This window comes from Henckelia pumila, chromosome 4 (assembly GCF_033568475.1).
Source record: "Henckelia pumila isolate YLH828 chromosome 4, ASM3356847v2, whole genome shotgun sequence".
Taxonomy (NCBI): Eukaryota; Viridiplantae; Streptophyta; class Magnoliopsida; order Lamiales; family Gesneriaceae; genus Henckelia; species Henckelia pumila.
The window spans coordinates 143,788,941-143,801,836 of NC_133123.1; the positions used below are offsets into that span (position 1 = coordinate 143,788,941).

Here is a 12,896-nt window from a genome sequence, read left to right on the forward strand (position 1 = left end):
TCAACATATTGAAGTTCAACTTCATTTCGTTCGATGTGGTCACGAATAAAATGATGACGAATTTCAATATGTTTGGTGCGCGAATGTTGAATCGGATTCTTTGTTAGACATATGGCGCTAGTGTTGTCACAGAAAATAGGGATTTTTGAAAAAGAGACGCCATAGTCGAGCAATTGATGCTTCATCCAAAGAATTTGCGCACAACAACTACCAGCAGCCATATATTCGGCTTCGGTCGTTGACAACGCAACACAATTTTGTTTCTTTGAAAACCAAGAAACTAAACAGTTTCCTAAAAAGAAACAAGTTCCACTAGTGCTTTTACGGTCCACCTTATATCCACCAAAGTCGGCATCACAATATGCTTTTAAATCAAAGAAAGAATTTTTCGAATACCACAAGCCGAGATTTGGAGTATTTGAAAGATATTTGAAAATGCGTTTTAAGGCGAACAAATGTGATTCCTTTGGACATGATTGAAATCGTGCACACAAGCAAACACTAAACATAATGTCCGGTCTACTAGCAGTAGCATAAAGTAAGGAGCCAATCATACTACGAAAGGAAGATTGATCTACAGTTTTACCATTTTCATCCTTGTCGAGTCTGATTGCTGTGCTCATCGGTGTGGATGATGATTTTGTGTTCTCCATTCCAAACTTCTTTAGAATCTCCTTGATGTATTTGCTTTGGTTCACAAAGAACCCATCCTTGCACTGTTTGATTTGTAATCCGAGGAAATAGTTAAGTTCTCCCATCATACTCATCTCGAAGTGTTCCTGCATCAACTTAGAGAAATCTTGACCAAGAGTTTCGTCAGTAGAACCAAAAATTATATCATCAACATAAATTTGCACAATCAAAAGATCATTTTTGACATTCTTGGTAAATAAGGTAATGTCGATCTTTCCTCTTGAAAAACCATTTGAAAGCAAGAAAGTAGACAGTTTATCATACCAAGCTCGAGGAGCTTGTTTCAAACCATACAAAGCTTTGTTTAGTCTAAGCACATGATCAGGCAAAGAAAGATCAACAAAGCCATCAGGTTGCTCAATATAAACCTCTTCTTTCAATTCACCATTAAGAAATGCACTCTTGACATCCATTTGAAATAACTTGAAATTTCTAGAGCAAGCAAAAGCAAGTAGCATGCGAATAGATTCTAGTCTAGCAACAGGCGCATAAGTTTCATCATAATCTATGCCTTCTTCTTGACTATATCCTTTAGCAACAAGCCTAGCTTTATTTCTAGTGATAGTGCCATTCTCGTCAAGTTTATTCCTAAACACCCATTTAGTACCAATGATAGATCTATCATGCGGCCTAGGAACAAGAAACCAAACATCATTGCGTTTAAACTCATTCAACTCATCTTGCATCGCAATTATCCAAGAATCATCTAATAAAGCATCATCAATACACTTAGGTTCAACATACGAAACAAAAGCAAGATTATTGCAAATATTATTAAGAGAAGAACGAGTGGCTACTCCCTTCGAAGGACTTCCGATGATAAGATTCATTGGGTGATCTTTGTGAAGCGTCCAATCCTTCGGAAGTGATGTTTCCTCAACAGAAACATTTAGATCATTTAGACTTGAGGAGGCCAACTCTTCTTCGAGTAATTCTACATCATCAATGTTAGTGCGAACAATAGTAGACATAGATTCATCAAAAATCACATGCATAGATTCTTCAACAAGTAAAGTACGTTTATTAAAAACTCTAAAAGCCTTACTTGAGGTAGAATATCCGAGAAAGATACCTTTGTCGGATTTGGCATCAAATTTGCCAAGGTTGTCTTTACCATTGTTATGTATGTAGCATTTGGAACCGAAAGCTCAAAAGTAAGAAATGTTAGGCTTTCTCCCTCTCCATAATTCATATGGAGTTTTCTTGAGAATTGGCCTTATTGATACGCGATTGATAATGTAACAGGCAGTGTTCATTGCTTCAGCCCAAAAATATTTTGGTAGAGAATGCTCACATATCATGGTCCTCGCAATCTCCACAAGTGTCCTATTTTTCCTCTCAACGACCCCGTTTTGTTGAGGAGTCCTAGGACAAGAAAAATTATGACCGATGCCTTTCTCTTCACAAAAGTTTGAAAAACTCTCATTTTGAAATTCAGTTCCGTGGTCACTACGGATCTGCTTTATTGAAAGATTTTTCTCATTCTCAACTCGTTTGACAAAAGTTTTAAAATAATCAAAGGCATCATTTTTGTGGGCTAAAAACAATGTCCAAGTGTAACATGAAAAATCATCTACAATGACAAATGCATAAAGCTTCCCTCCTAGGCTAGCATTCCTCGAGGGACCACATAGATCTAGGTGAAGAAGTTCAAGGGGCATAGAAGTAGATATAAAATTTTTGCTTTTAAAAGATTCCCTTGTATGTTTGCCAAGTTGACATGCATCACAAATAGAATCTAATTTTAAATTGAGTTTTGGCATACCAACAACTAAATCAAGTTTAAAAAGTTTTTCTATGGTACTAGGACCAACATGACCTAGTCGTCTATGCCAAAGAATGTTGTCATCAACATTCAAGGATACAAGGCTTTTAATATTTGATAAAGATAAATTGTTTAAAGAAACCTTGTAAACATTTTCACTTCTATATCCTTTGAAATTTATGGATTTGTCACTAATAAATGATACAGTGCAGTGTTGGGGAGTGAATTTGACTTCATAACCTCTATCGCACAATTGACTTATGCTTAGTAGATTATGCTTAAGCCCTTTCACTAGGAGTACATCATCAATTAGGCAAAATTAGATATACCTATTAAGCCGATTCCTTCAATGACTCCTTTGCTGTTGTCTCCAAAGGTGATTGTTCCCTTCTCCTTAGGTTTGACTGATTGGAGTAGATCCTTGTTCCCCGTCATATGTCTAGAACATCTACTGTCTAGATACCATATGCTAGGGAGAACAATTTTCCTATTTCCCTACAAGAAGATATTTTGGTACCCTTTAGTTCTTTTGGGTCCACAGTGTTAGAAAAGAGAGATACAAAATAGACTTCTAAGAGTTCAGTATCTCATAGCAACATCATCGCCACTTTCTAAGAGTGCTCCCAGTAGTAGGTAGGGCATATGGCCACTTTAAAAACCTATTTCCTTGGACAGAGCAACATTCAACAGGGAGACCAGCCGCAAGTCAAGGCATTTTTAAGCCGGTCTATATTGAACTCCCTTAGATTGTGATCTCATAATGCCGACTAATGAGTTGTTAAGTACTCTTAGGCCTCCATTTCATATAGCTTTTTTGAACATATTGATATTTCAATGATCTGCATTTATGTCTAACATGACCAGATTTGCAAGAATAAGAACAAGTAGGGGGTGATCTCATCTTAGCCTTAGCTATTAGACTAGCAAAGTCTATAGACTTCTTACCATAGCCTATTCCTCCCTTATCAAAGCTACATTTCTACATGCTAAGTAGGTTGTTCAATTTATTGCTACTCACATTGAATTTATCGAATGATTTTTCTAGGTTATCTAGGTCATCCTTAAGTCTAAGGTTATCATGCTCCTTAGTTTCTAATTCCTTTTTAAGATTTCTATTCTCTTTTCTAAGAACCTTAGCCATATCAAACATATCTTTATAAGCATGTAAGAGTTCATCGTAAGTAGGTACCTCGTCATCGTCGTCAGAGACGATGTCATCACTCTTAGCCATGAAGCAGAGGTTTGCTTCCTCGTCGTCGTCGTCGCTATCACTCCAGGTAGCTAGTAGGGCTTTCTTCTTTCCTTTGTCCACTTTCTTCTTGAGTGGGCATTCATTGGCGTAGTGACCTTGTTGTTGACAGTTGTAGCAGGTCACTTCACTTTCAGGTTTCTTGTCTTTCTTGAATTTGTTTCCTCGCATGAATTTCTTGAATTTTCTTGCGAGGAGAGCCATGTCATCATCGTCATCTTCTTCGACTTGTGTAGTCAAAGCTATCCCTTTGTGCTTAACATCTTCTTTCTTTGATTCTTTTCTTGTGGACACTTCTAACTCATGGGTTTTTAGGGTCCCATGTAGTTGATCAAGATCATAGGCGGCAGTGTCCCCTTTGTTGGATTCGATGATGGCGGTTCTCTTTGCATCCCATTCTTTTGGTAGGGCACGAAGAGCTCTCCTCCAAACTTGCTTGGTAGGATATTGTTCTCCCAATTGTGCTAACTCATTGATGATTTGAGTAAGCCTTCGGAACATGGTGTCAACATCTTCATTGGATTCCATCTCAAATGTTTCGTATTTGAGTTGGAGTAAGTCGATCTTTGTCTCTTTCACTTGGTTGGTGCCTTCGTGACATATCTCTAGCTTGTCCCATATTTCTTTAGCAGATGAGCACATCGATATCCGGTTGTACTCGTTCATATCTAAAGAACAATGCAAAATATTCATAGCTTTAGCATTTTGCGAAATTAATTTCATGTCCTCTTTTGAAAAGTCATCCATTCCCTTAGGAATTTCAACCCCATCAACTATTTTCATAGGTGTATAGGGACCTTTCACCGTTACTTTCCATAGGTCATAGTCTACGGATTGGATATATAAGGACATACGATTTTTCCAATACCCGTAAGTTATGCCATTAAAAAGAGGAGGACGATTAGTAGATTGCCCTTGAGCATAATCACTCGCTAGGTTTGCCATAAAAAGGATTTGAAAAGTATTTTCAAATGGCTCTGATACCACTTGTTAGAACCTAATGGGGGGGGGATTTAGGTTCTATTGGCAACTTTAGCAATTTAAAGCGATTATGCAAGTACGCAAGCAGAAGACTTAAGCAATCAAATAATAAGTGCGGTAAATAAATGCGTAATGTAAATAAAGCAGTAAAAGGGATAAGAGATGTTTATGGAAGTTCGACGATAAATCGTCTACGTCTCCCCTTCTTGGTTAAGTCGATTAACCAAGGATCCACTAGCACTTCGAACGTCTTGGCCTTGATGGCTCCAAGGATAGCCTTACAACTTGACACGATCACCGCGCCGATACAATTCAACACTCTTGGCCTTAAGGGCTCCAAGGATAGCCTCAACACTCGTAAAATACACTTGGCTTCACACACAAGTATTTACAAAACCGAGCAACCAACTCACAAACTAACAACCCTCGATATTACAACCCCGAATACAACTCGATATGTGAATATATTTTGAACACTCAAAAGGGGCTACAAATTGCTCAACAAATGGCTTGAATGATGCTTGAGAGGATTGAGAGACTTGAAGATGTTGGGATGGATTCAATGGCCTCGAAATGCCTCCTTTTATAGCTGAAATTTTGGCATCGATCGGAACTTCCGATCCCTGCATCGGAGCTTCCGAAATTTGAATTCTGAGACACGCGGGTGTACAGGATCGGAACGTCCGATCCACTTCGGAGCTTCCGATCGGCGCAATAAATATGGTGTCGGGCAAAAGTCTTCCGGACAAGATTATCAGGCGGCCGTTCAGGATCGGAACGTCCGATCACGTTCGGTGCTTCCGATCTGCTTCACTTCGTTGCCTCCGATCTGCTTCCGAACAATGTAAAAATCCCTTAGAAAATGATCGGACCTTCCGAACCATGATCGGAGCTTCCGATCCAGTTCTTCGTAGCTTCCGTTCGTCATTCCGACCATTATAAAAATCCCTGAAATAGATCGGAGCTTCCGAACCAAGATCGGAGCTTCTGATCTACCCTTAGCTTCCGAAGATGCTTCTGATCATGATCGGAGGTTCCGATCTCCAATCGGAGCTTCCGATCCCGTAGCAGTAAACTTCTTCGAATTTTGTTTCTGATCTTGAGTATGAATTTAGTATTAATTCATCTTGAAAATTTTAACTCTGTAATAAGCTCAATGTAAATATTAGTAACATTTTAACCTAGATTTGTTAATCATCAAAACATAGAGAAATAAGACTTGTTAATGCATTAAAAACATTAATCTCATAATTTGAGATTTATATGCGTTTAAGGCGTAACAGTTTCTATGCAAAAAGTTTCAAGTTTTAAGTCAAGAACGACAAGAACGACTTACGTGGATCGATTACGCTATGTGATGCATGCAAATGTCTAAGTTTCATTCATGAAATATATGTTCAATATGAAAGTATGATTTTTATCATCTATGACATGCATGAAGTAATGGAGTAAAGTTTAATGTTCATGAAATGAAAGTTATGACGAAATTTACGATGAAACAATGATGTTTCATAATGAATGAAATGATATGATGAATGATGTTAAGATGAATCATGATATGATATGTTGATGCATGAAAAGATTTTGATGTCTTATGTGTCTTTGTGGTGGCAAACACGGGATTGGTGCTCCGGTTTGGGCTCCGGAGAGGGCCTTTCCAAACATGGCTCATGAGACAGATAAGTACACGGGACTGGTGCTCCGGGATGAGCTCCGGAGAGGGCCTTTCCAAAGAACGAATGTTATGAGACTTAGTGCCATATGCTTGTTGATCAACAAGAAAAGGATGAATGTGCCCATTATGACGGTTGCCACAATTTCGCATAATTCGTCACCAAATGATGAGTTTATGTTATGTTATGTTACGTTTAAATGATATTTGAAATCTCACGATTTTTACTGCATATACTTGCTGAGTCTTTAGACTCACTATACTTGAATGGTGCAGGTAATGAGGGTGACATTTATGCATATGTCGACGAGTTTAATGTCGGACATGAAGAAGAGCAAGGAGTCGGACCGACGAGCGATGCATGAGTGTGTTATGTGTTGAGTGTGATATGCTATGTCTTGAGCTATTTGCAACTTTATGATGTATTTTAAGGTTGTAAACAAGTTTTATAAATTTTAAGGTTTGGATTTGGTTTGTAAACTATTTTGAAATGTTTTAAGTAAGGTTTGATGTATGCATACATCTTTCAAAAAAAAAAAAAAAAAATTCTTTTCCGCGTTATTGTAAGGTTATGTTAGTTTTGTAACATCTTCATCGGTTGAGGGCGTTATAGTTTGGTATCAGAGCAGTTCGCTCTGGGTTTTCTTGAAACATTCATGCATACTCGCCACGACTCCAACGCTCAGTCTTCATGTCTGTAAGTTATGATGTTTATTCGATTATGTGTATGATAATGCGATGAGATATTGTATGCATGTTACATGTTAAAGTATATTTACGTATTGAATCATGACTGAGCGGTGTGGATAATATTGGACTTTAGGACTATGGCATCACGTAGGGGAAATAACACCAACGCCAACGCCAATGCCGCTAACAACAACCATAATGATTGCAGGCCAGATAGTGAGAACAATCAAAACAACCAGTTTTTGGCGGGATTAACTGCTCTGCTTCAAGAGCAAAGCCGTGCTCAGGGAGCTCAAATCCAACAGTTGCTTCAAGCCCAGACAGCTAATGCCGGAAATAACCATCCTGCGGCTAATCAAATCCCTATCTACAAAAGGTTCTTAGAGTTGGGACCATCTGAGTTCAAAGGAGAGACTGATCCTTTGATTGCGGAACAATGGTTCCAAGCTATGGAGACTGCTTTTGAATTCATGCAGATCACGGATGCGGATAGATTGAGATGTGCTACCTATATGTTCCGTGATGACGCTCGTGTTTGGTGGAATGGAGCCAAAGCAGCGTTGAACCTAACCACCCTTACTTGGAATGGATTCAAGGATGTGTTCTACGGCAAATATTTCACGGTGAGCACCCGAAACAGGTTGGCTAGAGAGTTTTTGGAGATCCGTCAAGGAAACATGTCAATTGCGGAGTATGTAAAGAAGTTTGAAAGGGGAAGATACTTTGTACCGATGATTTCTGGTGACCCTGCTGAAGAGTTGAAACACTTTACAGAAGGGTTGAATGCCTTCATCAGAAAGGATGTTAGACTAAGTGGAGCGAAAAATTACAAAGAAGCGGTAGATCAGGCCATGCTGTCCGAAAAGGACAGAAACGATATTATCAAAGAGTCACAGGCAAAGAGATCTAACTATCAGGGTCGAGACCAACAAGGAAATTCTAACAGAAAAAGGCCGTACCAAGCCCCTCCCCAACACCGATCGTACCAACAACAACAGCCTCGACCTCAAGGGCAGAAACAGTTGGCTCTGCGAGCACCAAAACCGGCAAATGCACCAACAGCTTGTCAAAAATGTGGAAAACTTCATTCAGGCCAATGTATGATGGGAACTGGTGTATGTTACTTGTGCAAACAACCAGGACATTTTGCAAAGGAATGTCCCCAACAAAGAGGACCGGCCAAAGGCCGAGTGTTTGCCATGACTCATGAGCAAGTGGACACAAACTCAGCCATCGTCACAGGTATGATTAATGTTTCCAGTATTCCTGCTCATATCTTAATTGATACTGGAGCTACACATTCATTCATATCTGTTGAATTTGTTAATAAATCGGGTTTGGTACCGGATAAGTCAATTTTGGGGTTTAGTATATCTTTGCCTTCAGGGGAAGAATTGAGTAGTTATTTGATTATCAGAGGATGCAGTATACAGATGCAAGGTCATGAGTTGTATGCTGATCTTATTATCCTCAAAATGTCGGACTTTGACGTGATATTTGGTATGGATTGGTTGTCTTGTTACGAGGCTACCATAGACTGTAAACGGAGGACGGTTTCCTTGAAAACTAAGGATGGAGAAACGTTTCTATTCCATGCCACACCAAAAAATAATTCATCTCTTTTAATTTCAGTAGGTAAGGCATGGCAACTGTTGAATAAAGGATGTGAAGGTTTCCTCGCAAGTGTCACTTGCGACCAAGAATTACCTCGACCGAAACTTGAAAACGTCGAGGTAGTGAGAGATTTCCCAGAAGTATTTCTTGATGATATTGCAGGATTACCTCCAGCTAGGGAGGTAGAATTTGGGATTGAATTAATGCCCGGAACCCAACCAGCTTCCAAAGCACCATACAGATTAGCACCGACTGAAATGAAAGAATTGAAGGAGCAACTACAAGAGCTACTCAATAAAGGCTTTATTAGACCGAGTATATCGCCTTGGGGTGCACCGGTATTGTTTGTCAAGAAGAAAGATGGGTCTATGAGACTGTGCATCGATTATAGAGAGCTGAATCGAGTAACAGTGAAGAACAAATATCCACTGCCAAGGATTGATGATTTGTTTGATCAGTTACAAGGGGCAGTAGTATTTTTCAAGATCGATTTGAGATCAGGTTATCACCAATTGAAGGTGAAAGATGAAGATATTCATAAGACGGCTTTCAGGACTCGTTATGGCCACTACGAGTTTTTAGTCATGCCATTTGGAGTTACCAATGCACCGGCAGTATTCATGGATCTTATGAACAGAGTGTTTCAGCCTTTCTTAGATCAGTTTGTCATAGTATTCATAGATGACATACTGATATACTCTCGTAGTTCAGATGAGCATCGTCAGCATCTAACTACAGTCTTGCAGATTCTGAAAGAAAAACAATTGTTTGCTAAGTTCAGTAAGTGTGAATTTTGGCTGGAACAGATTGCATTTTTGGGTCACATAGTTTCGGCTAAGGGAATAGAGGTTGATCCAGCAAAGATAGAAGCAATTAAAAATTGGGTTACTCCAAAGAATGCTACAGAGATACGGAGTTTCTTGGGATTAGCGGGTTACTATAGGAGATTCATTCAGGATTTCTCCAAGATAGCGCTGCCACTAACGTCATTAACTCGCAAAAGTGTGAAGTTTTAATGTTCTAATCAGTGTGAGAAAAGCTTTTTAGTGTTAAAGAAAAAGTTGATGACAGCACCAGTACTAGCCATACCAAAAGGAACAGGTCGATTCGTAATTTATACAGATGCTTCCAAGAGTGGATTAGGGGCTGTCTTGATGCAAGATGGAAAGGTGATAGCATATGCTTCACGACAGTTGAAGATTCATGAAAAGAATTACCCTACCCATGACCTTGAATTGGCAGCAGTTGTCTTCGCACTCAAACTGTGGAGACATTACCTTTATGGTGAGAAGTGTCAGATTTTCACTGATCATAAGAGTTTGAAGTACTTCTTCACCCAGAAGGAGTTGAACATGAGGCAGAGAAGATGGCTCGAATTGGTGAAAGATTATGACTGTAATATTAGCTACCATCCGGGTAAAGCTAATGTAGTCGCAGATGCTTTGAGTCGTAAATCTGCAACCTTGAATAGAATGACAACTCAACAAGAGTTGATTGCAGATTTTGAACGACTCAGATTGGAAGTAGTTGAGCCGATGGAAGTTTGTGCCCTATCAGCCTTAACAATGGTTCCAAGTTTGCTCGACAAGATTCGAATAGGTCAGGCTTCAGACCAGCAATTATTAACTTGGAAACTTAAAGATGAAGCTAAAGGGGGTGCATTATATACAGTGAAGGATGGGATCGTGCATCACAAAGGGCGAAAGTGGGTACCAGCAATAGATTTACTGAGGGAAGATGTGATGACTGAGGCTCACACTGTACCATATTCTATTCATCCAGGGAGTACAAAGATGTTCAAGGATTTACAGATGCTATACTGGTGGCCAGGTATGAAGAAAGACATCGTTAAGTTTGTTAGCGAATGTTTGACATGTCAACAGGTCAAAGTTGAACATCAAAGGCCAGCAGGACTTCTGAAACCGTTACACATTCCCACTTGGAAATGGGAAGATGTCACCATGGACTTTGTGATTGGACTGCCAATTACACAACGAAGAACGAATTCAATATGGATAATAGTTGATAGGTTGACGAAGTCAGCTCACTTTTTACCAGTTAGAAACAACTTCTCGATGAATCAATATGCAGAGTTGTATATTCGAGAGGTAGTTAGATTGCATGGAGTTCCAGCAAGGATAGTCTCTGACAGGGATCCCAGGTTCACATCAAACTTTTGGAAGAGTCTACATCATGGATTGGGGACAAAGTTAGCCTTCAGTACAACTTTTCATCCACAAACAGATGGACAATCTGAGCGAGTGATTCAGATACTGGAGGATTTACTTAGGGCTTGCATGATTGACTTCGGAGGAAATTGGGAATCGAAATTGCCTTTAGTGGAGTTCACATATAACAATAGTTATCAAGCTACTATTGGAATGGCTCCTTATGAGGCTTTGTATGGGAGAAAGTGTAGGACTCCATTGCATTGGTATGAAGTGGGAGAAAGAGTTGTATTGGGACCAGAAATAGTGCAACAGACAATCGACATGATAGCAAAAGTCAAGGATAGAATGTTGACAGCACAGAGTCGATAGAAAAGCTACGCCGATAAAAGGCATAGAGATTTGGAGTTTCAGGTAGGTGATCATGTGTTCTTGAAAGTGTCACCTTGGAAAGGAGTTTTGAGATTTGGGAAGAAAGGAAAGCTGAGTCCGAGATATATAGGGCCTTTCGAGATCCTAGACAAGATTGGAGAAAGAGCCTATTGATTAGCATTGCCTCCAAATCTAGAAGGAGTACACGACGTCTTCCATGTCTCGATGTTGAGGAAGTATATCTCAAATCCTTCCCATGTCATTCGTCATGAACCAGTTCAGTGGACGCCAGACTTGTCATATGAAGAGGTACCTATCCAAATTTTGGATACACAAGTCCGAAAGTTGAGAAACAAAGAGATCAAGATGGTAAAGGTCTTATGGCGCAATCAATTAGTGGAAGAGGCTACTTGGGAGACTGAACAAGATATGCGTAGCTGATACCCAGAATTATTTGGTGAGTCGAATTTTGAGGACAAAATTCTTTTAAGGAGGGTAGAGTTGTAAGGTCCAAATCCACTAAACTCACTTACGATGATTTTAAAATAATTTTTATGATTTTATGCCATAAATTGTTTAAGTTATGATTTAATGATTATGGTTTCATGATATAATTATTTTATGTTTAACGCTTTCGATTAAGTTAATGGTTTCAGGTCGAGTTTGATTTTGGAATCATGGGACGAGGCTAACCTACGAACGAGATGATAGAGCGTATTTTTACGAACGTTTTAAGTATAATATTGATATGTTTTTTTATGCATGAGTCAGGGGATGGTATTTTTATCAGACGAGTCGGGACGGGTGACTGACTGCATTTTAGAGATGAACACACATTATGTATTGAATGAACATTATCCTATCTATCTACCCGATTCCCCACCCCATTACTTCCCATGTCCCCTTGTTCCCTTGACTCTCTTCTTCCCTATCCTCTACACGATTCTTTCCCCTTCTCTCCATTCTATCATCTTCTCCTTCTTGTTTCTTTATTGAACCTTCACGGTTCTTCAAGAAAGTCACAAGCCAAAGTTCCAAATCTCGTTCTTGGTGTGGTTAGCTCGTTGCCAAGAATCCGAATCAACTTCGTCTTCATTTCAAGGCAAGTACAAATTTAAAAGATTTTGAAACTCATTCAAGCTATTATGTATTTTGATATGAATTGTTGTGTGTTGAGATATTTATGCATGATTTTCATGAATTTCAAGAGCATGAAGTTATGATTTTACGAGATCGTGAAGCGTAGGTTGTTCTTGTCAAGTACTTGAGTTGATTCAAGAGGTTCATGTTCTTTTAAGATTTTAATGTTTTGAAGTTAGTTAAACCATGTTCAATTACAAGAAAATGAGCTTTGATGATTTATGTAGTTAGGATTTTGATTAAAAGAAGTTTATGTTTGAAGTTTGAAGTGTTGAAATTGTGTTTGGTGGCACCGGATTACCTATACTTGTTATGATTTTGAGGATAACAATTAGGATAGTAATCCAAATGATATGAGGCCAATTTTATTTGAAAGCTAGCTTATTTATCTACAACTTTCATGTTTTGAGTTTTGTCAAAATAATTTTGGAAGATTGGTCAAAATCACCCCAAAGTGTGTAGAGTGTTTTGATTTCCCGGCAGTGACACATTTGGGGAGAATGAGCATAAATTTTTACTGCAAACTCCAATTGAGGTTCGGTTTTCGGCATT

General features: G+C 39.0%; 1 protein-coding gene across 1 annotated transcript; it reads left to right on the top strand.

The window, feature by feature from the left end:
- Positions 1-7,187: 7,187 nt before the first annotated feature.
- LOC140861953 (uncharacterized) lies at positions 7,188-10,921 on the top strand. The gene is made up of 6 exons (XM_073264954.1): positions 7,188-8,292; positions 8,437-8,846; positions 9,693-9,948; positions 10,096-10,424; positions 10,548-10,825; positions 10,909-10,921. Exons 1-6 carry the CDS (start codon positions 7,188-7,190, stop codon positions 10,919-10,921), a joined length of 2,391 nt encoding a protein of 796 aa, XP_073121055.1.
- The last annotated feature ends 1,975 nt before the right edge of the window (positions 10,922-12,896 follow it).